Source organism: Canis aureus, chromosome 6 (assembly GCF_053574225.1).
Source record: "Canis aureus isolate CA01 chromosome 6, VMU_Caureus_v.1.0, whole genome shotgun sequence".
NCBI classification, from domain to species: Eukaryota; Metazoa; Chordata; class Mammalia; order Carnivora; family Canidae; genus Canis; species Canis aureus.
This window is the reverse complement of record NC_135616.1, coordinates 25,443,423-25,467,858: the sequence shown is the minus strand read 5'-3', so window position 1 is coordinate 25,467,858 and position 24,436 is coordinate 25,443,423. Positions and strand designations below refer to the sequence as shown.

The 24,436-nt window shown below is 38.8% G+C and overlaps 2 protein-coding genes across 21 annotated transcripts in view; one reads left to right on the top strand and one right to left on the bottom strand.

Annotated features, from left to right (window-relative positions):
- LOC144315618 (uncharacterized) overlaps nucleotides 1-12,466 on the bottom strand; it is a 45,478-nt gene extending 33,012 nt beyond the window's left edge. Inside the window, exons 1-4 of one of the 11 annotated variants that reach the window (XR_013381336.1) lie at nucleotides 12,121-12,459; nucleotides 11,757-11,993; nucleotides 10,117-10,374; nucleotides 6,316-6,472 (exon numbers count right to left, since the gene is read on the bottom strand). Coding sequence is in view for 1 of the 11 variants with exons in the window: in XM_077900426.1 (XP_077756552.1) it covers nucleotides 10,117-10,488 (372 nt within the window). In the remaining 10 variants the exon portion in view is untranslated. The other 10 variants (XR_013381341.1, XR_013381337.1, XR_013381344.1 and 7 more) reach the window with 10 other exon arrangements.
- Nucleotides 1-24,436, top strand: part of NOL4 (nucleolar protein 4) — a 524,626-nt gene that overhangs the window by 122,060 nt on the left and 378,130 nt on the right. The window contains exons 1-2 of one of the 10 annotated variants that reach the window (XM_077900408.1): nucleotides 9,919-10,215; nucleotides 10,985-11,963. The exons of 1 other annotated variant lie outside the window; for it this stretch is intronic. In XM_077900408.1, coding sequence (XP_077756534.1) covers nucleotides 11,700-11,963 — 264 coding nt within the window. In that variant the 5' untranslated portion in view covers nucleotides 9,919-10,215; nucleotides 10,985-11,699. Of the gene's footprint in view, nucleotides 1-9,916; nucleotides 11,964-12,215; nucleotides 12,990-13,176; nucleotides 13,199-24,436 lie in introns of those variants that run through there. 8 more of the 10 variants (XM_077900407.1, XM_077900409.1, XM_077900413.1 and 5 more) reach the window with 8 other exon arrangements.

The window sequence follows — 24,436 nt, the reverse complement described above, 5'->3', positions numbered from 1 at the left end:
TAACTCATGTATTATTTATATATGTTTTGTTTAATCTCCAAAACTTGGGAGTTTTCCAGTTATCTTTCTGTAATTGACTTCTAATTAATTTCATGTGGTTTGAGGAGACGTACTTTGTATAATTTCTAGTCTTATAAATTTGTAAGTTTTGTTGTTTGGCCTAGAAGGTGGTATACCTTGATAACCATTCCATGTGAGCTTAAGAAGAATGTGCATTCTGCTGTTGTTGATTTTATTCTATAAATCTTACTTAGGTCAGGTTGATTGATAATGCTCTACAGGCCATCTGTATCTTCATTGAGTTTATGCTTGCTTTATCTGTCAATACTGGCAAAGAGATGTTGAAGTCTCAACTACAACAGCAGGTTTCTTTATTTCTCTTTACAATTCTATCAGTTTTTGCCTGACATATCCTGATGTTAGGTGTATGTGCATTAAAGGTTATGTATAACTGGAGAATTGACCACTTTATCATTATATGTGCTCCTCTTTACTCCTGACTTTTATTGTTCTGAAGTCTGCTTGTTCAAAATTAACTTAGTAGGTCAGCTTTCTTTTGATTATGTTAACATGTTTTATCTATTTTCATTTTTACTTTTAATCAGTGTGTGAATACTTATATTTAAACTCAGTTTCTTGTAGACAATATACAGTTGGGTTTTATTTTGTGATCCACTCTGACAATCTCTCTTAATTAGCATATTTAGACCATTCACATTTAAAGTGATTATACTGATACCATTGGATTAATATCTATCATGTTTATAGCTTACTTTTCAAAGTTTGTCAATTTTTTTTCTTTTTTTCCTGTCATCTCTGTTTTTTTTTTTTAATAATTTTTTTATTTATTTATGATAGTCACAGAGAGAGAGAGAGAGGCAGAGACATAGGCAGAGGGAGAAGCAGGCTCCATGCACCGGGAGCCCGATGTGGGATTCGATCCCGGGTCTCCAGGATCGCGCCCCGGGCCAAAGGCAGGCGCCAAACCGCTGCGCCACCCAGGGATCCCTATCTCTGGTTTTAATTAAGCATTTTCTATGGTTTCATTTTATCTCCTCTCTTAGCATATCAAATGTACTTTAAAAAATATTGTTAGCCATTGCTCTACAGAGTTTGCATGTTTATTGCTTTTTAAAAGTACAGTTCTTAATTGAATATTAACATACACGAGGAAGAGTCTACTAATAGCAAGTTTATAATTCAATGAATTTTTCATAAGTGGACTACCTGTGTAATTACTACAAAGATTAGGAATCAATGTTACTAGCATTTTAAAAAACCACCTAGTGTCTTCTACCAGTCACTGTAATCAGTTACCACTATCCTGACTTCTACTATCATAGATTTAATTTATTTGTTTCCAGATAAAATCTTTGAAAGCTTAGTTTTGTTGTTGTTACTTATGCTGGCTTTTATTTTTTTGAAAGGTTTATTTATTTTGCAGGGATAGTATGCACGCAGAGGGAGGAGCAGAGGAAGAGAATCATTAAGCAGACTCCCCACCAAGCATGGAGCCCAATGCGGGGCTCAATCCCATGGCCCATGAGATCATGACCTGAATCAAAACCAAGAGTTAAGTCACTTAACTGACTGAGCCACCCAAGTATGCCTATGATGACTTTTGAAGATGAAAGTTGCTCTTCTTGTATGTGGACATTTCTAATTATACGCTCACATCTGGTTAATCTTAATCTGAGATAAACCTGATTACTCAAATTGTAGATGTTTTTTCTGTGGAGAATTTATATTTACTTTTACCAAGTTAGGTGGCAAGACACACCCTTCAACAAATGTCTCTGGCTTAATACAGAAGTTTTATTTATTTATTTTTTATTATTATTTTTTTTATGATAGTCACAGAGAGAGAGAGAGAGGCAGAGACACAGGCAGAGGGAGAAGCAGGTTCCATGCACCGGGAGCCCGACGTGGGATTCGATCCCGGGTCTCCAGGATCGCGCCCTGGGCCAAAGGCAGGCGCCAAACTGCTGCGCCACCCAGGGATCCCCAATACAGAAGTTTTAAACACAGCTCTAGCACTGTGCTACTGATTTCATGCTCAGTCTTCCTACTGTAATGTTCAATTTTTTGATTGAACATTTTTTGTTTACTCATAAAATAATCTAGCCTCTTGGGTGTGTTGACTGGTTTTCAATAGGCTCTTTTTTAAGGGCCAGGGAAGAGTGAGATGCTTTCCACACATCCTGTGAACATAGTCATGCAATCAAAGTTATCCATTATGCATCTCTGAGTTGCTTTCTTGAAGAAGGTTCTCTAGGTTGCTAGTGAGCCATAGCACTAGAAGCAGAAATCCACATTTTTAAAGTATATACATCAAATTATAACTTTACCTTGATGGGTATTAATAGGAAAGTGAGCCAATATCACTATATATTTATTAATTGACTGACTGATACTTATAAGTGACATAGTTTCCTGCTATTTTAGAAAATAATGGTCATATGAATATTTTGGAATAATTTTAAAAAGTATGGCATGACATCAGTTCATTTTACTTGGGATTAGTAATTTAATACTCTAGCAAAAAGGGGTGCTCAGATGATTTTACTTAAGTCAAACAAATCTTGAGATTTCAAAGAATACTGCTGTTTCAAAATTCATGTATATTTGTTCTACAGAAACACATGTGCACATAAATACACTCAGAAACAGAGCTATCTTTGTAAACCATTCTTTACTATTGATCCTCGTGGAGCTGCTCTATCTTCGCGTTGTATGTGGGGGTTTGTTCCAATTATCACACTGAATTACAAATTAATAGCTAAAATGACTCATAGGTTTGATTGGTTAGTCACGTAATTATACCTAGTGAGGCTGTTCTTAATAAATTATGCTTATGATATGTTAAGCAACTTGGATGTCATGTGCAAATGTATAAAACTTTGCCCTGAAGATTAGCTTAAGCTAAAAATCACAATTAATAAATGGAATTGTGTCACTCCCAAGCTGGTGCTTTGCTTTTCCAGGCTACCAGGATGACCAAAATGGAGAGTTTAAATTCAATTGCCAAAGAAGCATTTTCGCATATAAGTTGAACACTTCATTTTGTAAAAGTTTACTTTCATTTCCAAACTTAATATAAACTATAAAAAGAACTTAAAATTTTGGAAACTCTAAATGGTTACACTGCTTTTTGATCAAGAAACCTAATTAAAGAGTTTTCTAAAAACTTGGGGGATGTTCATTTGAAAAGATAAAAGTCTGAAACTTTTTTTCTGCCTTGCTTTTCAGTGCCTATTAGTATAGTCCCAGGGAAACTAAGGGTAGCTATTCCTTCAGATTCTGCTTTTCCAAAGGACAGTATTTTAACAGTGTTACAGCTATTTTACAGATTCTGATGTTTGAACTCAGACGTCTCCCCTGTGAAAACTATTTATAGAGTGTGTGGTTTTAGCCAAGAAATCCTTGTGTCTTTTCTTGTCACTTTTATTCGGCACGTTAAACAAGTGTCCTAGAGTGATTAATAATGTATTATAAATAAGATATAAAGGTCAGATGATGATGGTTATGATATTAATTGGTTTACTCAATAGGAATCAGAGTAAAAACTGGAAATGTGGAAAAGTATAATGGGAATCGGGCAGAAGTGGATTGCTCCCTTTTTCCAAAAGAGCTTTTATTTCCTATGACAAAATAACTATTCCAAAAATAATGTAGAAATTCTACAATAGTACTGTCCACTGAGTTGAAGATGAATATGTGGATTACTGTTTTAAGACATATATTTTGGAAGAAAAGATAAGCCATATGGCTAGTGGGAAATAAAGCAATATTTGGGGCCAGAAAAGAAATGTATTTTCTTCTCTCATACAAGGGACACGAACACCAGACTGTTAACTTTGGACTTTACCATAGTTATAACAGCTAGATGAAAATGTTGGGTGGATGAATGTTGAATGAATCCATATGTGGCTGTCAGAATGTAAGAACTGGCTGTGCCATTGACTTGCTTGTACAGAGATGTTAAAGGTAGGAAGTAAAGAGAAATTCAACAAATCCATTGTATTGTCAAATCGAACTTGTTCTTTGTTTGCATGTTTAAGTATTTACAGAAATTAACTTCTGCAGAGTGCATCATATTTAATGATATTACCAGACATAAATATCAGTTAATTTGGGCTGAACAACAATCATTAAATTTCTAATCTTTTTTAAGTTACAAAATGGAATAAAGATACTGATACTACAGCTTACAAATAGAAAGGAAGAGATGTTTTTCGGTGTCTTAGTAAAGACAGCTATGAGGATCAAGACACTATTTTAAATCTCTCAAAAGCATTTATTTTCTGAATCAAAGGATAGCTATAGCATATTGAAGATAATACTATTTTCAAAATTATTTGGGAGAAGAGTCTACAGATGGAGGTCAACTAATAAGATCAGATTTGTGACACTTAGTATGTTGTCCCAAATTGCTCTATCCATAAGAGCTGTACATTTCTGCTTTAACTTTGTTTTTCTATTTTATTTTGAAAAGTTACCATGCTATATGTTAATCAAGTTGCTGATTGAGTTGGCCATTTGCTTCCTTTACAAATTTCTGTTCCTTGGAAGAGTTATTAATAGACTGTTAAGCATCTGAATGCATAATGATGTTCAGAACTTTGAGGTTTCAAAGTGACAAATACCATCTATCACAATCTCTAGTACAGCTAAAGGGCTCACATTCTCTTATTGACTCAACTCAGTAGCCAAAATTCCTATTCCATCCCTTCAATGAGAGATGTACTCAGAGGCCATCCTCAAATTTTAGATTCCTATTTTAGCACACCTACAGAAGAGGTCTAACCTGATGGTTTCAATCTTTCCTTTTTAAATTTTAGAGGGTTTTAAAGCCACATCAATTTTGGAATTCACTACCTATCTAGGTATAGCCAAGGGTTGATCCAAATGGCTTTGCTGTGTTTCTCAGACTTTCCTGTTATGTGTTCTACCAAAAGTAGCCAACTTCAGCTGTTCAGTGTCTGACATTCTATTTTAGTCATGGGGTATTAGTTTATATAAAATCAATATCTAAAGATGAAGGTTTTTCCTTTTGGGGGATAGAGGAATGTGGGCAGAGGTGATGTCATTCATTCTTATGGTTTTGAAATTCCTGTATTTATATCTTCAGCCCAGACTTTTCTCTGTAGTTCAAGCTTCTATATTCAAATGCCTACATGAACAACTCTCCTGGTATTTCAAATTTAACTTCTCTGAAATTAAATTCTTCCTGCCTCTCCACATCAACCTACTTCTGCTCCTACCTCAGCCTCCAACTCCAATCTGTTCCTCCTCAAACACCCCGCTCTAAGTCAATGGCCTCACAAGCCGTACTACAAAAGCCAGAAGCCATATGGTCATCCTTGACTCAATCTTTTCCCTCACCTGCCACATGCAATCCATCAGCGAGCCTTCTTCTATCATTAAAATATTTCTGCCATCCATCAATTCTCTCTACCTCAACTGTTACTTTCCTAATCTATCACCATGATTCCCTACCTAAGCTACTACAACTATTGCAAGTTTCCTAATTGGTCTTCCTGCTTCCATGCTTGTTCCCTTCTAGTCCTTTCTCTTCAGAATGGCCAGTGAAACATAAAAATGCGTATCACATCACAAAAATTTTCCTGCTTTAAATCCTGTATTAATTTTTTGCTGGATCAGTAATAGAATGAAGACTCTTTATCATGGCAAGCACTGTCCTACAAGATCTGGCCACAGAAGACCACTCAGACCTTTATACCCCATACTGTCCATTCCAAGCACAGTAAACTCCACTTGTATGGGCCTTCTTCTCTCTATTCCTCAAAAGTGCTAATAACTCTTGCTGTAGAACCTTTGTGCTGTGCCTGTAGTTCCCCTTCCTGGCTCTTCAGATGGTTGATCCCTTTGTATCCTTCAGGTCTCATGATAAATGTTACCTACTCAGAGATCTTCCCTGAATTACCAAGTCCCTCCACTCTGCCATTGTTTTCTATTACAGCACCATTTTTCTCCTCCTAGCATTCACCTCAAGTGCTGTTTATTTCTGTGGAGGTCGAGAAAATTAAGGCCATCCCGCCTCAAGTTTAGCGTTAGCACAAGTACAGCCATCTTAGCTTTGGCATCTCAGGCCCCTGTGAACAAGAGCTGAACTCTACCCTACTTCAGTTTCAGGAAAAACCGCAGAATGCCCTTGACAGAAAGTCCCATATCGGAATGAAGACAGAGCTTAAGAAACTCTCCCACCTTTTCCCCCATATCGGAATGAAGAAATTCCTCCACCCCTTCTGGAAATCCACTAGACCAGCCCATAAAAACCCAGGTGTAACCCACCTCAGGGTCCAAGTCCCTGCTCTGCTGTGACGGGTATACTTGGACCCAAGCTCGAGCTTGCTAATAAACCCTCGTGTGCTTGCATCAGTGTTGGCTCCTTGGTGGTTTCTCGGATTTGCAATCTTGGGCACAACACTTCCTTGTTTATTTTTTTTTCCTGAGAAAAATTTAAGTTCCATTAGATGAATACAACATATAGATATGTGTCTTGTTGACTACTTAAGCTTTAAAGCCTATATGAGTATTTGGCACTCAGTAAATATATGTTGAATAAAAGCATAATTATATGATGAAGGCTTTTTTATTCTTTGACCACTTATTTTGTGATTACAAATTATATGTTGTTTGGACTATAACATTTTACTGATGAATATGTGGTGTTGTGTAAATATTTGTAACTGATACTAAAATATAAGAGTTTCCAGATTTTTAAAAATGTCATACGCAAACTGATCCTGAGGTGGGAAGAAGTTTTATTTTCATAACAAAATTATGTTGATTTTAGCTGAAACTCTAGATTATCTTTAATTAAACCATTTTCTGATAAAACATTTTCTGATTTCTTCTCCTTATAAATAGCAGGCAGGACCTCGAGCAGGGATTAGGGAATTGGTGTTCAGATATGGGGATAAAGAGTCACTTCTGAGGGAGATATGCTCTGTAGAGAGGTGAATTTGTAAAAGTATCTTGGAGAAATGCCAAGTTAAATTCCAGGCAGCCTGTCAAATGAATCATATAGCTGAAGGAAAAGGGTCAATATGACCCTCCAGGTGGAGCTGGGAAGACCTGGCTCTAAACAAGTATAAAAGGAGAGAAATGAGTCTAGAAGTGAGTTGCTGAAGCAGAGTTTAGATTCTTGCCAGGTGTTTATGATCTTAAGTAGGAATGATATGGTAAAAAAAAGAAAATTGATTTTCACAATTACTCAAGAATATAAGTATAGAACAGAGCACACTTTAGGTTCCATTGGAGGCAAAAGAATCTTCATGGCTCTGAAAAGCTTAACCCTTAAAATCCTAAGACTCTATTTCTTTACTCCAGCGTGAATATTCTTACAATAGTGAATTATTTGTCTTTTCCTTCTAAAAAACTGCATCTTCTATAATCACTTATTTTTTGTGTTCTCTTTTTGCTAGTCTGCCATATCTAGTTAATACAGCTGAGGGTTGGTAACATATTTGCTTGTATTCTAGGAGTTCTTTATGTCAAAAGTGTTTTAATTTCCATATATCAGAATGCCAAGTATAATCATAAATATAATGAACATGGTACATGGTAAGACCTTGGTATGTCCTTAAGTGGGAACCAACTTCATCCAAATACCACCCAGCAAAAGCCAACAGGAATTGCGAAGGATTGTGCCTCCTGCTTATTTCTTCCTTTCCTTTCTTTCTCTTTCCTTTATTAACTTAGAATCTATTTACTAAGCACTTACCATGTGCATTGTTGATTGTGGTGGAGTTCCTTAAAAAACAAGAAAATAGAAACTCTCAAGGGCCTTCCAATCAAAATTCCATTTGAACCGTCAAATATACTCATGTGAAACTATAAATATGGCACGAGGAGTGGTGTAGTTCATATGCTTAAAACAATGTTTTCCAAACTACATGTTGCCAGGCATCCTTTGCAGCTTCATAAATTTATTGGGTTAGGACTACACTTGACCAAATAGTAGTGATAATGATCATAGGAGAATATCGGGTAACTATCAGTGTGTATTCTATGTAATCAAATACCTTTTTTTCATAACATTTTTGAAGTACAGATGTATGAATGCACTGTACATCAATGTAATGTATATGTCTTACCATGAAACAAGGAGAAAAAACATGGTTGAAAGACATTTATCCAGAAGAGTTTGGAGACAGACTGTTTTAACTTGAGTAGTCAAGGAAAGAAGGCGTTATGGCTCTGAAAGTACTTGAAAGAGGCTTAGAGGACAGATGACTTTTCAGATGGAAGAGCTACCAAAAAGAATTCTGAAATCAAGAATTAAGTCATAACCATAAGAAAGTGAACTGTATAGAATGAACCAGCTTACTCCTGAATGAATGAATGACCACTCTAGGATCAAATATACTTCCAAAATCATCTAGGAAACATTTAACTAATATACAACACAATCCAGATCTCCCAACTTGGAATTACCCTCTCTCTCTGATGCCACAGGTAAACTTTTAACAGTGTTCCTGTGAGGTATACCACACAAGGGTGCTTCAAAATATGTTTCTGTCCAATTGTTTATTCCACATATGTGTTTAGGATATTGAAAATTTTTTTGAAAATATGACTGGCCTAAAGATAAATACCTAATTTAACATATTGAAAGTGGTTTTTGCTCCCTCTCCCCCTTATATTAGATCCACTTACTTGTGACTTCTATTAAGACAGTAGACTCTCTGAGCTCTCTACTGGTCTAATATTTACTGGGTAAAAAAACCAAGGACTCGGGACAACTGATTTATTTTTGTGGAGGCGGAGAAAATTAGGGCCATTCCACCTCAAGTTTAGCTTTAGCACAAGTACAGCCATCTTAGCTTCGGCAGCCATCTCAGGCCCCTGTGAACAAGAGCTGAACTTTACCCTACTTCAGTTACAGGAAAAACCGCAGAACGTCCTTGACAGAAAGTCCCATATCGGAATGAAAACAGAAGGCCCGCCCTTGACAGAAAGTCCCATATCGGAATGAAAACAGAGCTTAAGACACTCCCCCACCTTTCCCCATATCGGAATGAAGACAGAGCTTAAGAAACTCCCCACCCTTTCCCCCCATATCGGAATGAAGAAATTCCTCCACCCCTTGTGAAAATCCCCTAGACCAGCCCATAAAAACCCAGCTGTAACCCACCTCGGGGTCCAAGTCCCCGCTCCCCTGAGTCGGGCATACTTGGACCCAAGCTCGAGCTTGCTAATAAACCCTCGTGTGCTTGCATCGGTGTCGGCTCCTTGGTTTCTCGGATTTGCAATCTTGGGCACAACAATTTTAGCTTTTTTTTTTTTTTTTTTTTTTTGGCGTGTGTGTATGTGTGAATACAAAAGAAAGAAAGAAATAAAAAGAATAAACGCGGTCCGGGTGGCCTCTAGAGAAGGGTAGCTGTTGTTGCAGGAATCTTGCAAGTTAATGAGAATTCACCCGGGACTCAAGAGCGACCGAGAGGGGAGAAAGGAGGAGATGGCGTGTGTATGTGTGTGGGGGGTGGTGGGGGAGGATAAAAACTCTTCCTTTGCAGCTGGCCCTCTCCCTCATTTGTTGCTCCAATAAGCAGTAATTAGGTCCTGAGCTAATGGTGTCAGCTGATCTGCTGTTTTTAGGCTAGACCCAGAGGAATCTCCATGGAAACCCTGCTGGAGTCGTCCCCCCACCTGGATGCTGAGTGCTCCTTTCCGCCACCTGGCTGCCGCCGCGCCCGCTGCTACCTCCTCCTGCCTCTAACCTGCAGCCTGCAGCATGCGCACTGCCCCCGGGATCCCTAAATGGGACAATTCTGCCCGTGACGTCAGCGCCCAGCCGTCTCCACAGAAACTTTTGTCCCATTGGCCAATCAGAGAGCTTGGAAGGGGCCAGGGAGGGGGGGGGTGGGAGGAGAGGGGAGTGGGAGGGGTGGGGGTGAGGGGAGAGGCGAGAGGTTTAGTGTGTGGAGCTGCTCGCGCTCCGCCCGGGCTGTCAGTCCCGGCTCCAGCCGCCGCGAGACCTTCCCGGAGACGCGCGCACACCCAGCGCACCCCCCGCACACCGCACACCCTCGCTCCCTTGCTCACAGACACGCACACACTCAGCCTGGCCGAGCGGGAGCCACTGACCATTTTGCAAGTGCCGGGACCAGCTGCGGCGCAGTGGGTACAAACACTCCGCGTTCCCATTCGGGGCTTTCGTCTGGGAGACGACGACGAGGGGCGAAGGTGGGCTGGGACGCGGACCCGGCGCGGGGCACTGGTCGGGCCGCCTCTCGGGCACCGCCGCCTCCCGGGACGGGCGCGGGCCTCCGCAGAGAGAGTAGAATAAAGAGGAGCGGCCGCAATCGCAGCGCGAGGAGGATGGGAACTCCCCTGTCTCCAGCTCTGTAACAAACGGGTGGAAATCCTCAATGGAGGAGCCGCTGATTTCATTTGCTTGAGAAAAATCGTCCAGAGGAACTCATATTTGGCTACTCTGAGCAGTGGAGGGGTGTCCATGACGTGGCAGGGGGAAAATAGACATACGAAACCTCCTGTGTGTACTGCAAACTGTAACCAAGCAAGGGGAAAATCATCTCTCTCTAGATTTTAATTTCACGCAAAGGGTTTTAAGCATCTGCAGTATAAACTTACTTCTATGCCTTGTACCCAGTTCAGCAGAAACCAGAGGAGTCCTGTCTGGGGACCCCATCATTATCCGGGATACCCGCCGCCAGCGGCCTGCCTTCGTTTACCCACATCCCCCCTGGAACGGATATCTGTTTGGGGGTATCACAGTCTTTCCTATAGAACTATGGCCAAATAATATCCGTGAATGTTTTGCTAATTCTGGGACTTAACTCCTGGAACCTACCTGCAGGGCTGGAATTTAGCCTACATGCCTATGAAGAAATGACATTTTAAACCATTTTTAGAAAATACCTTAAAGGTTTCCTGTGTAGCAGGATTTGATAGGCTTAACAACATGACAGGTAAGAACTTTCTCTCTTTCTAGTCCCTGGACGCCCCACGCAGGGAAGGCCGAAGCGGAACGGGACCCTGGAGGAAGGAGAGCCCGGGGACCTGGGTGCCCTGCGGGGCTCGCAGGCGCTCGCAGGCGCTCGCAGGCGCTCGGCCCCGGCGGCTGCTTTCGAGAGAGGCGCAGCGCTCGCCTCCTGGACGGTGGGGCCAGCGGCTGGGGAAGCTTCTGGGGCGCGCGCGGGGAGGCGGCGCAGCGCTCCACCTGCCCTGCCCCGGACACAGCCCCGGGGCGAGGCGTCCAGGGACCACCCCAAGTCAATATTGGGATATATATCTATATCTATATATATATTTTTTTAATAAACCAAGGAATGGGATTTTAATTATTTAAAACCCAGGTCCTCCGGGCCGGATGCTGTTGGGATGGCCCTAGTCACACAATATTAAAGAGACCCATCACCAAGAGGACGAGGAAAAGCGTCCGAGACCAGCGTCCGAGACATCCGTTGCAATTACGAATGAACCAGAGACTTGGTAGCACAGGGCATTGATTGCTGGTGCCCAGCCGGACCCTCCTCCCCTCTCCCCGTCCCCCCCCACCCCCCCGCCCCCCAACCCGAGGCAGGCTCCGGCGGCGGCCGGGACCTCGCGTCCCTACATCGTGGCCGGGGCTGCATTTTTCATGAGCCCGGGGTGAACAGGTGCGAAGTGCGCTGGGAGCATCCGGCCGGCGGCCGGGAGCGGGGAACATGGAGAGCGAGCGCGACATGTACCGCCAGTTCCAGGACTGGTGCCTCAGGACTTACGGGGACTCAGGCAAGACCAAGACGGTGACCCGTAAAAAATACGAGCGGATCGTCCAGCTCCTCAACGGCTCCGAGTCGAGCTCCACGGACAATGCCAAATTTAAATTCTGGGTCAAATCGAAGGGCTTCCAGCTGGGCCAGCCGGACGAGGTCCGCGGGGGCGGCGGCTGCGCCAAGCAAGTGCTTTACGTGCCGGTCAAGACCACGGTGAGTGACTCGCCTTCCTCTGTTATTTGTCTGCGGGAGCAGCCGGCGGGGAGGGGAGAGGCGAGGGGGGGGGGGGAGAAAGGGGGAGCCGTGAGCCACCGTTGGCTCGTGTGCCCCCCACCTTTCTCAACCCCCTCCCCAAGTCGTCCCCACTCGCCTTAACCAGGCGCGTTTCCCTCGCAGTGGAGTCTTTGTGGTCCTTTATTTTAAAGCGGCAGCGCACGTCCGGAGCTCGCCGCCCTCCTCGCCTCCGGGCTCCCGAGCCCTCCGGAGCCCGGTGCCGGAGCTTGCATCCCCGCGTCGGGCGGCCTCCCGCGCGTCCTCGGGTTGGCCCATTGTCCCAGGTCCTTCGCTGGGCGCCGGGCGCGTGTCCCGCTCTCGCCACCAAGCATAGAGGCCACGCTGGAACCCCAGACGCACGCTCTGATAACAGACGATTCCGATCGATCGTCTCCAGTGTCTCCTAATTGGCACAAAGCCCGATTGTGCCGCTAGTCAGAGATGTGGGGTTCTATCCCCCCTCCCCCGCGTTCCTTCCTCTCCCCGCACCCCCGCCCCCGGACACTATCAGGTTTTATTGTTAGACCGCCTGGGGGACCCGGGGCTATCCCGTCGCCTCGATCACTCCCAGAGATCTTGCCACGACTATTTCGATTGTGGATAAGGTCCTGGAGATTCCTCCTCCCCGCCCCCCATTCCCTTCCTCACTTCCCCCTTTCATAAATAAAGCCGCAGCTACATGATGAACAACAAAGAGACATGGGTTTGGGCGCGATCAAATGGTGTATGTATCTGTTCCTGGTTCTGGGATGGCTCTAGTTTCACGGCCACGAGGCTGCAAGCCCGGGCGCAGCTAGCGAGGTCCTGGGCGCCGAGAACCTAGGGTATCCCGGCCTCACAGGGCACGAGCCTGTGAGGTTGGGCAGCGGCGGCAGCGTCAATTTCCTTTTTGAGAAGATGGGAACTGAGGGCTACAAGTAGGATTGCAGATCAGATCCCTAAGACCTCTTTCTTCGTCTTGCCACGGTGGGTACTCGCCTAGGAGCAGGGGTGGGGGAGGGTATTTGGCATCCTTTGCATTTTTGCCTGGCTTTGGGGTTTCTTGAGCATTTGCTCCTTTTCCTACTCCCCCCCCCCCACCCCGCCCCCTTACTGGCAACTGTTTCCCGTGCAATATTCCTGGAGGATGCTAGGAAGGAGATGTCTTGCAAGCTATTCTTCTGTCTCAAGCGGAGGTATATTAAATTGGAAATATGTGCATGAAAGGTTTTTCAGAGGACTATTTTGGAGGACTCTTGTAGGTTTGGAAAATAGTTAATGGTTTCCCAAGATTAATTAGGGATAGTCGTTTGAAGGAAGTATATTTCTTTTGGAATTTATTTGGAAAATGGGAAAAGGAAATAAAGGTGAAATGGAAACACACATAAAAGTTCTGCCTTTTTTTTTTTTTTAAGTACTATTGTTGGAATTTTCTGGGAGATAGATCTATAAACACAGCCTTCTCCCTTAACGTGGCATTGCTAAAGACAATGGTGAGATTACTGTCTTGGTTTACTAAATAATGAGGACTAGACGCTTATGGATTAGAACTGAGGTTTATTTACATCTGGATGAGCCAGAAGTCTGTTGTAGAGAATGAAGTGCTTTGATTCATTTGTATCAGAAGGAACTTAACCTGATTTAAAAAAATAACTTAGATTGGGATTCAAAACATAAGAATGTATTTTCTTTGGGGCACCACTGGGCTAATTGAATAAATAAAATAATCACTTGAGGTATGTTTACTTATATATTATTAAATACTATTGTGTATATTTTTCAAAAACAATTGCTAGCTGGGAAGTTTGTTGTTCATTCCTTTTATGTTAAAATCAGGTTCCTCTGTTTACCTGTTAGATAGCTTCACTTGCGTATTGGTCCAATTTATACGTGCAGGGGTTTGATTACGTCCACTATGTGTATAAACAGATGTGACCTTTAAAAACATTAATTAAAAATTCTGAGTAACATAAATTGTGTAACAGCTATAGAGGCACTAGGAGAACTATGGGTGCCAGTAATTCAAACCAGTATTCACATGTTCAGATACCCGTATTTTCATTCAAAAATTTATGCAGGGTTGTTACAGAATTATTGCTAAGACATCTAATGTAGAATGACAACTCCATGGTTAATAATAAGGTAACACATGTTTCCCTTTTCAGTAGAGATTCTATATATTTATGGGAGAAAATGTAAATTCATCAGGTGATATTCTTAGATAGTGGTTTCCATGTAGTATTTAAGAGCTTCGCTCTTCATTCAAGCCTGTTTTGAAATGTTGAAGAGGTTTTTAATTCATGAACTCTTCTGTTGCTCTTTATGAAAATTTTATGCTGCTCCTTACATAGAATTATAGGCTCCGCCTTCCCTGAAAGACAGCCAATCATCATTTCAACAAGTTAAAAAATAAATAAAAGGTTCCCCTTTTATCATGTGTTTCTCCGCATCTTAAATGATTTCTTCCTTAAAAATAAGGTTTTCTTTATAATAGCGGGAGTACAGTCACCAGAAAGACAAAAAATGTATATTTTTTTGAGGTCAAAGGCGTAGCTTGGTTGAGATAAAGTGCTGTGTTTTCAAACAGACTGAGAATCTTTCCAGCTATTTGAGGTTTGAGGGTTTGCGGCTGGCTGTGCTGTCAGTGAGAGAGGTTTGCGCCTGATGTTGCAAGAACCCACTGCTGCTGGTAATTAGACATCATTACTACCTTGAAAAGGGACAGAGAGAAGGGAAGAGGACAGGCTGGGGCTAATTAACTGCTGATGTTTAATGAAAGAAAGGGAGACTGATAAATAGCAACTGGGAGATTGTACCAGAACAGAGTAGGCACACCACGTAGACTTAATTGAAACAGGACTTTCAGAACGAAAGGAGCTGGGTTCTACCTCTTATTTTCTTTAAAAGGATAGCCGCAGCTTTGCAAATACTCTTTCCCCTAAAATCTAAATTTAATTGAGGATAAAATCAAGCAGGTGACAACTGACTTCAAATGAAAATGTGAAATACTAGAAAAGATCAACATACCCTTTAATATTTGCCCTGGCCATGCCTAAAGCTGAGGGGACGTATCTATCACTGTTTAAATTACTCTGTGACTGAGGAGATACTGTCTGGTCACCAAGCAACAACATCCTGCAACTCAGCCATTTTAGGTCTGGAGTAGGATCTGCATGTGTGTCTGCACGCGCATGCACGCTCGTGTGTGCACTTTGCACGCACACGTGCACTTTGTTGAGCATTGCATTGAAGTTGTGTTTACCCTGTTGCTGTTATTTTTATGTGTTCCTTCATTTAAGCTTTCGGACGCTTAAAAGGGCGAAGTAACGCGTAACTTAAGATAGTTCTGAAAAAGATACGGCAAATGTCTTATTGATTATAGGAAAGGTTTCATCAGTGATCATTTTAAATCAGCAACACTACGGTTACTCTGTTTTATATTTTTGATAGTTTCAGCTTAATTTGTATTTAGAAGCTTTTCATCCTGATTGACATTTTGGTTTTGGCCACAATTTAGTTGAAGCATCACACTTATAATTCGACTTACCACAACACATTATATATACCACTTGGTATTATGAAAGGTAAACTTGGGAAATAACCAGAAAATTCATTAAACCTTTCACTACTACTGGATTAATGCATTATTGTGTATTTTTAAAGGCTTGCTGTGCTGTATAAAACATTAGGAAATTCGACAAACTCACATTTTTATTTATTTTTCAATCTTAAGCAAACAAGGCAGTGTTTACTCTCCAGTTATGTGAGTAATGCCTTTCTTGAACTGTATATGTAGGAACGGACACTTAGGTCCCATTTTTGCCTTTTGTGTATTTCTTCTTTATATGTATTGTAACCAGGGGACATAAAATGAATTTTCATCCAGAAGGGAAATGTATTATCTATAGTTATGTCATTTGAAAATGAGGATTTATTCAATTCTGCAATCTGCAGCCTCGGATTTCATATTGTTCTTTCTGTGTATACTAATTGATTACTATATAGTCATTAGAATGAATATTCATGGACCGGTTTATAAATAGTCACTGATTTTTTTTTAGTTCTCTGACTATGGTTTTGGTTACAAATTCTCTATGCTATATCAAGAGCGAAGAAAATAATGCCCATAAAGAGTCAGCATACATTTCTACCAGGTCTAACTTCATGCCTGAGGCACATATGTATATTAGGCCTTGATCTGAAATTTGCTACAGAAATTCCAGAAACACAAAACTGAGTAACATGCTAGTTACACCTTAGGATACTTTATATCTCTGACACAGGCAAATCGTGATAATAGTTTTGCTTATCTCCCATACTTTCAAGATGGGCATTGCTGTAGACAACCAATGCATTTTTTCCTCCTCTTCATTTAGGTATTTTGGGGAGCTCTGTAATATAGGTCTTTGGGGGTCAAATAGATCTCAAGCATGAGTCTCAAAAACATGGCTTAAAAGTGGACTTTAGTGGGACACCTGGGTGACTCAGTGGTTGAGCGTCGTCTTTGGCTCAGTACACGATCCCGGGTCCTGGGATCCAGTCCCACATTGGACTCCTCACAGAGAACCTGCTTCTCCCTCTGCCTATGTCTCTTTATCTCTTGTGAATAATAAATAAAATCTTAAAAAAAAATAAGTGGACTTTAGTGGTTCCTGGAGAATTGCTGTAAGGTATAACTCATCAATGGCAAAACCCTAATACAGTGCCAATTAAGGTTGTCAAGAATAGTGGGTATACCCTTATAAGAGTCCAGTGTGGTATGAGTATTTAGGGACAAGGGGCTGGTAGAGATAACTTCCCTGAATTTATGGAGGAAATCAGACCCTGTTAATATGTGAAGACTAGCCCACACATATTTCCTAAGATACTGGTGCTTGACTTTTCCACTGTCTTCCTTGTCTTGTTAATAAGCATAGTGGAGGAGGGGAGGCAGGCAGGGCAAGATTCAGCACTCATTTATATTACATCAATAAACTTCTGAACCAGCTGAGATCCTGCTTCTCAAGATTTTACACTCTAGACTTTGTGCATAGGATAGAGAAAGATCAAGAAGCAAATACAGGGATGTAGCAGCAGAACTTCTGAGAGTTTTCAATCCCATGTCAAGACCATGAAGCTCTTTTCACTAATAGCTGTTGGATTTGCTAAGACTTCCTATATCTAACTAGGAAAGATTAAAGTGAATCTGCTGTATTTTAGGTTATGTTCATTTTGATAGTCCTGGGATAACAAAATAAACTTCATGGACAACATAGATGGCAGGAAACAAGGCATAGTGGGCAAGGTATAGATCCAGAGGAAGATTTAGATACTAGATTTGACATTTATGATAGCTGTGTGTCAGGGGAAATTTAAATAAGAAGTTTCTTCTTGGTAAATGACACTAATAATACTTGCCTAAGTAGTTTCAGATAAGACTAATAATTCATAAGCATATAGTATATGTAGTATCTGTCTGGCACATAGTAAATGCTAAAAAATTGAAGCTGTTCTAAGTATTATTAAGAAAGCAAGGACACCATGATGTAATTATAATTAGGTATATGTTATAAACTCAAGCTCACACTGCCACAAGTAGTTAAGATACATCTTTATGAATGTGTATATTCTAATATTTATTTTTTTAGAAAATAAAAATGACTTTATTTTGTAAAAGTGATACATTTTCATTATTTAAAAAATCTAAGTGAAAAGGAGAGAAATTTTAAATTACATTAGATCCCGCATTGAGATTTAACCATTAGCTAATTATGAGCATCATTATAGATGTCTGTCTAAACACATATGCCAAAATAAGATTAGGTATAGTGATTGATTGATATAATGATTGATATGGACAGGAAGAAATAATTTTCCAAAACTGGGATTGTGATTATATGCTAATTTGAACAAGAAACATAAAACATAATATCATCAAAATATAACAAAAGAAAAAGAGAAACATGCAATTCAAAAAACTGGTATTAATAAATACTTCTCAGAGGTATTTGTTCCTGAAATTAGTAGAAAAGATTATGAAACACATTAAGAGATTGAATTACATTCATCTTTTTTCAACTACAGATTCCAATTTCATTCTTATCATTGACTTTCGCCAATGGTAGATGAGGAGGAAGTCTATATCACTTCTCACTGTTTTGTTACTCCCTTCTTATATTAGGTTTATTATAATTATATATTTTATTGTGTTATATTCATTATATTATATAATTGTTTTTATTGTCAAGGTTTTGTTACGGTATGTAATTAGATTCTCATGACTGTTTTTCCTTTAGCATATTTAAATGCTTATCCATTTTTTTACCTGTTTTTTTTTTTTTTTTTTTTTCTGAATTCTTTGATTAGATTCATTACTTAGTTGGCTACAATCCCTAGTCGTCTTTTTTTTTCTAAAGAAAGGAATATGTATTCCATTTTTTGAGGTTTGTATTCAATTAAAAATATTTGACCTTTGCCTTTATAACTAAAGAACAACTTAACTAGGTGTATTGTCTTTTTTTCCCTCTTACCTCTAGAGTATTGTTGATAATATGTGTGCTCCGTAAAATTCTAAGGCAAACACTTTTTTCCCAAGTTTCATGGATTGTTTGCTTATCATTGAAATTGAATAATTTCACTGAGATATGTTTTGAATTCCTTTTATCACTGAGTACTTATATTTATGTTCATGGCTTCAGTTGCATCTGTCTAGGTTATGGTGACTTAATGCGTATCTTTTGAGAGTCACATCTGTATTTTATACTTTCTACTGGATGTTTCTACCAAGATATCCCTAAGCACCTTAAACTGAACATAACCCCAAATGACTTTTTTCTTCCCTTCATTCCTTCATTCTAGGTCTTCCAAGCTGACACCTTTTTTTCCCTTTTGTATTGTCATTTTTAATAATTATACTGCAATTTATCCTAGTATGGGACCAAATCCAGCTAAGCATTCAAAGAGTGAACCAATGAGACATTTGGTTCCCAGAATAAATGGCAGTTCAGAGATCATTCATTATAATTTCAGGGTGGCAAACAAATTAAAATGATTTGAAACTATGCAATAATTTGAAAGATTTAGAAAAAGTTATTAGCACTATACATTGGAAGAGGAACAGAAAAAAGGTAAATTCAATAGATTTTAATAAGTATAATTTCTATAAGCTAATATAGTAAAGTTTTATGAAAAAGGAGCATTTACTGATTTGCCTTCCTCTTTTATTACTGAGTGTAACATTTAACATTATATTGTGGACTTAGAGGAAAACAGCAGAAATCTGAAAAATGGTACATTTTCTCCTATTTAAAAAAATGTACCTGTATTTCTCTCCTTTGTTTAGAAATTGAAAGCACTAAAATAACAACTTGTCCATGGATCATTTAATGGGCAATCTGAAAAATTTAGAGGCTCTTTTATACAATAATATTCCTGGGAATATATGCCTTTTTTTTTTTCCTGCTCCCTGTCTTTTATAAGAGTTATTGTCATTTATGTCCATTGTTTGGTGTACAGCAAATGCTACTTTACAAAAATGGTATTGAATAAATGGAGCCATGAATTTATGTTGTAATCCCTATCTATTTTAAGGATTATCTTTTAAAAAATTTAATAATAATTGATAATATTGTATTAGCTTCAGCTATACAATATAACGATTTCTTTTTTTTTAAATTTTTAATTTATTTATGATAGTCACAGAGAGAGAGAGAGAGAGAGAGAGAGGCAGAGACACAGGCAGAGGGAGAAGCAGGCTCCATGCACCGGGAGCCCGACACAGGATTCGATCCCGGGTCTCCAGGATCGCGCCCTGGGCCAAAGGCAGGCGCCAAACAGCTGCGCCACCCAGGGATCCCCCAATATAACGATTTCATATTTATGTACATTATAAATGATCACCAGGATGTCTAGTTACCATCTGTCACTATACGAAGTTACACTATTATTTACTATATCCCCTAAGCTGTACGTTATATCCCCATGTCTTGTTTATTTTATATTTGGAAGATTGTATCTCTTAATACCCTTGTCCTTTTCATCCATCTTCCCATCTCCCTCTCCTCTGCCAACCATCAGTTTGTTTTCTGTATCTGAGTCTATTTCTGTTTTGTTTCTTTATTTGTTTTTGTTTTGGGGACCCACACATAAGTGAAATCATATAGTATTTGTCTTTCTTTGTCTAATGTATTTCATTTAACATAATATCTTCTAGGTCTATCCATGTAGGCACAAATGGCAAGATTTATTCTTTTTATATGGGTGAGTTATATTATTACATTGGGTATGTGTGCGTGTATGTGTATACATATACATATATACACACATATGGATCACTTTGATATATATATATACATACACACATATGTATGTGTTATATGTGTATGTTGTGTATATATATATATACATATATACACATATATATATATCTATGTGTGTGTAAATATATGGATATACACCACACATCTTCTTTACTCATTTATCAGTGGACAGGTTGCTTCCATACCTTGGCTATTGTAAAATAATATTTATTAATTTTTAGTTTGATGTCTCATTTGTTTATTTTTATTTTTGTAAAAAGTAAATGTCAAAAAGTTTACTGCCTTGATTTTCTTCCAGGAGTTTTCTGGTTTCAGGTCTTAATTTAAGTCTTTAATCCATTTTGAATTTATGTTTGTGTATGGTCTAAGGAAGTGGCCCATTTTGATTCTTCTGCAAGTAGCTGTCCAGTTTTCCCAGCACCATTTATTGAAGAGGCTGTCTTCCCCATTGCATATTCTTGTCTCTTTTGTGGTAGATTAATAGACCATATAAGCGTGGGTTTATTTCTGGGCTTTCTATTCTGTTCCAACGATCTACATGACTTGTTTTTGTGCCAGTGTCATCTGTTTGGATTACATAGTTTTACGGTATAGTTTGAAATCCAGGGGATCCCTGGGTAGCGCAGTGGTTTAGCACCTGCCTTTGGCCCAGGGCGCGATCCTGGAGACCCGGGATCGAATCCCACGTCAGGCTCCCGGTGCATGGAGCCTGCTTCTCCCTCTGCCTGTGTCTCTGCCTCTCCTTCTGCCTCTCCTTCTGCCTGTGTCTCTGCCTCTCTCTCTCTGTGTGACTATCATAAAAAAAAAAAAAAATCCAGGAGAGTGATACCTTTAGCTTTCTTTCTTTTTCTCCAGATTGCTTTAGCTCTTCAGAGTCTTTTGCTTTGGGTAGTATGGGCATCTTAATATTCTTTCAATCACAAGCATGGAATATCTTTCCATTTGTACCATATTCAATTTATTTTACCAATGTCTTGTAGTTTTCAAAATACAGATCTTTCATCTCCTTGATTAAATTTATTTGTAGGTATTTTCTTCTTTTTGATGCAATTGTAAATGAGATTATTATCTTAATTTATTCCTGATAGTTTGTTATTAGTGTATAGAAACACGACAGATTTCTGTGTATAAATTTTTTATCTTGCACTGTTCTGAATTCATTTATTAGTTAAAATAGTTTTGGGGTGGAGGCTTTAGGGTTTCCAGTATATAGTACCTTGTCATCTGCAAATATTGACAATTTTATTTCTTCTTTCTTCTTCTTCTTCTCCTTCTTCTTCTTCTTCTTCTTCTTCTTCTTCTTCTTCTTCTTCTTCTTCTTCTCTTTTCTAATTTAGATGTCTTTTGTTTCTTTTTCTCATCTAATTGCTATGGCTAGTACTTCTAGTACTATGTTGAATACAAGTGGTGAGAATGGGCATTTTTTTCTTGTTCCTGATCTTAGAGGAAAAACTTCTGGCTTTTCACCATTGAGTATGTTATATTAGCTGTATGTTTGTCAAATATGGCCTTTATTATGTTGGGATATATTCCCTCTTTACCGACTTTGTTGAGAATTTTTATCATAAGCGGATGCTGAATTTTGTCAAATGTTTTTTCTACATCTTTGAGATAATTGTATGATATTTACCCTTCATTTTCTTAATGTGGTGTATCACGTTGATTGATTTGCAGATTTGAACTATCCTGGAATCCCTGGAATAAATCCCACTTGATCATGGTATATGATCCTTTAAATGTATTGTTGGATTTGGTTTGCTAGTAATTTGTTGAATATTTTTGTGTCTGTCTTCATCAGGAATATTGGCCCGTAATGTTATTTTTTGTGGCATCTGTCTGGTTTGTATATCAGGGTAATGCTGACCTCATAGAATGAGCTTGCAAGCATTCTTTCCTCTTAATTTTTTGGAGTTTGAGAAGGATAGGTATTAACTCTTCTTTAAATGTTTAGTAGAATTCATCTCTGAAGCTCTTTGGTTCTGGAATTTTGTTTATTGGGAGTTTTGTGATTACTGATTCAATTTCATTACCAGTAACCAGTCTGTTGAGATTTTCTTTTGTTATTTCTTCCCTGATTCAGTCTTGAAAGAGTGTATGTTTCTAGGAATTTGTTAATTTCTTCTGAGCTTTCCAATTTTTTTTATTGTATAATTGGTCATAGTAGTCTTTCATAATCCTTTGTATTTCTGTAGTACTTGTAACTTCTTTTTCATTTCTGATTTTGTTTGGCCCCTCTCTTTTTTATTCTTGATGAGTCTTGCTGTAGGTTTATTGATTTTGTCTATCTTTTCTTATTTTTTTTTAATTTCCTTTCTCCATGGGTGGCAATGCAATTTGTTCATCTATCAAAGGCAAAAATTCTGTGTAACATTCTTGATTTCCCCCTTCCCCTTTTGTAGTCACTACTCAACAGAATACCATTGATTCTACAAACTGGAATATGTCTTGAATCCATTATACTCTTACTATACCATACTAAGCAAATGACCATCGCAGGGTAGTTTGGTAATTTTCCCAAAAGCTTTGAAGGGGGGGATTTGATTTCTAGTGTTTGAATAATGTGTGATGTATCCTTGGTGCTTGCTATTAATGCAATAAATGAAAAACTTCCCAGCCTGACCCCACATGATGGGCCCTTCTTATTTACCACCACACAATAGCTAGTTTCATAGCTATCTTGGGAATTTTTTTTCACAAAATATAACTAATTAATTAATTTAAATTATTATAAAAAATATATAATATAAAATTAATTATCTTAACCATTTTTTTTATCTTAACCATTTTTAAATGTACAGTTGAATAGTATTAAGTATAGACATGCTGCAGATGTCCAGAACCTTTTTATATTGTAAAACTGAAGCTCTGTACTCATTAAATAATAATTTTCACCCTTTCCCCCTTTTCTTCAGCCCCTGGTAATCATCATTCTACTTTCTGTTTCAATGTATATGACCATGTTAGATACTTAATGTAAAATTGGAATCCTACAGTATTTGACTTTCTGTGATTGACTTATTTCATTTAGCATAATGTCCTCAAGATTCATCCATGTTATAGCGTATGACAGAATTTCCTTCCTTTTAAAGGCTGAATAATATACTATTGTCAGTATGTACCACATTTTGTTTATCTACTCATCTGTTGATTAATCTTTGGGTTCCTTCAACCTCCTGGATATTCTGAATAGTGCTGCTATGAACATGGGTGTGCAAATATTTCGCAAGATCCTAGTTTCAATTCTTTGAGATATATACCCACAAGGGGGATTGCTGGATTAGCTCTATTTTTGTTTTTGTTTGTTTGTTTGTTTGTTTTTTGTTGAGAAACAGCTATGCTATTTTTGACAGCAGTTGCACCATTTTCTAGCACTGCCAACAGTGCATAAGAGTAAGCACTCATTGAGGCTAAGAAACTGGTGACTTTGCTCCTCATCCAGAACTTTTCAATGAACATACTTCTTTCTGAATATAACAGAATTAGTAACAATAGTAATGCCTTACATTGGTCAAGTCCTTACGATTGGTTAAGGGTTGGGCTAATCACTTTAAAGAAAATATCCCCTTTAATGTTCGCAATAGTCCTGTGGTTATTAATGCTTTTTATTACATATACTTTAGAAAATTTTGGTTTAAGTTAAGGTGACTTTTTAAAGTCACAGAGCTTCAAAGTGTTAGAGTTCAGATGGAAATCATTTCAGTTGAATTCCAAAGTTCTTGATTGGATCTCCAGACTTTTAAAATAATGTATTCTAATTGTTAACAAAAATTAACATGCCTGAAGATATATTTTTAATAAATTACATAGATATACTACTGTATCAATAATTAACACATTTTAAAATATATTCAAAAATATAAATACAGAACTGAGGTCAAAATACATATAAGGCTTAATATTCTTCACCCCAGTAGGTCATCTCATACATTCTCTGGGGTGTGCATATCAATTTGGAGATAATTACTCTCATGTATAGTACAGTTTTGTCTCACAGTAGTACATTGTGTTTAAGACTTTATATACTTCAGCGCATGTATCACCTTTTTTATTACAGAGGGTGCTTCTATACTTAACCAACACAACATTAAAATAGTACCTTAGCTCTACAAATCCTTGGCATCCATAAAACAATTATAG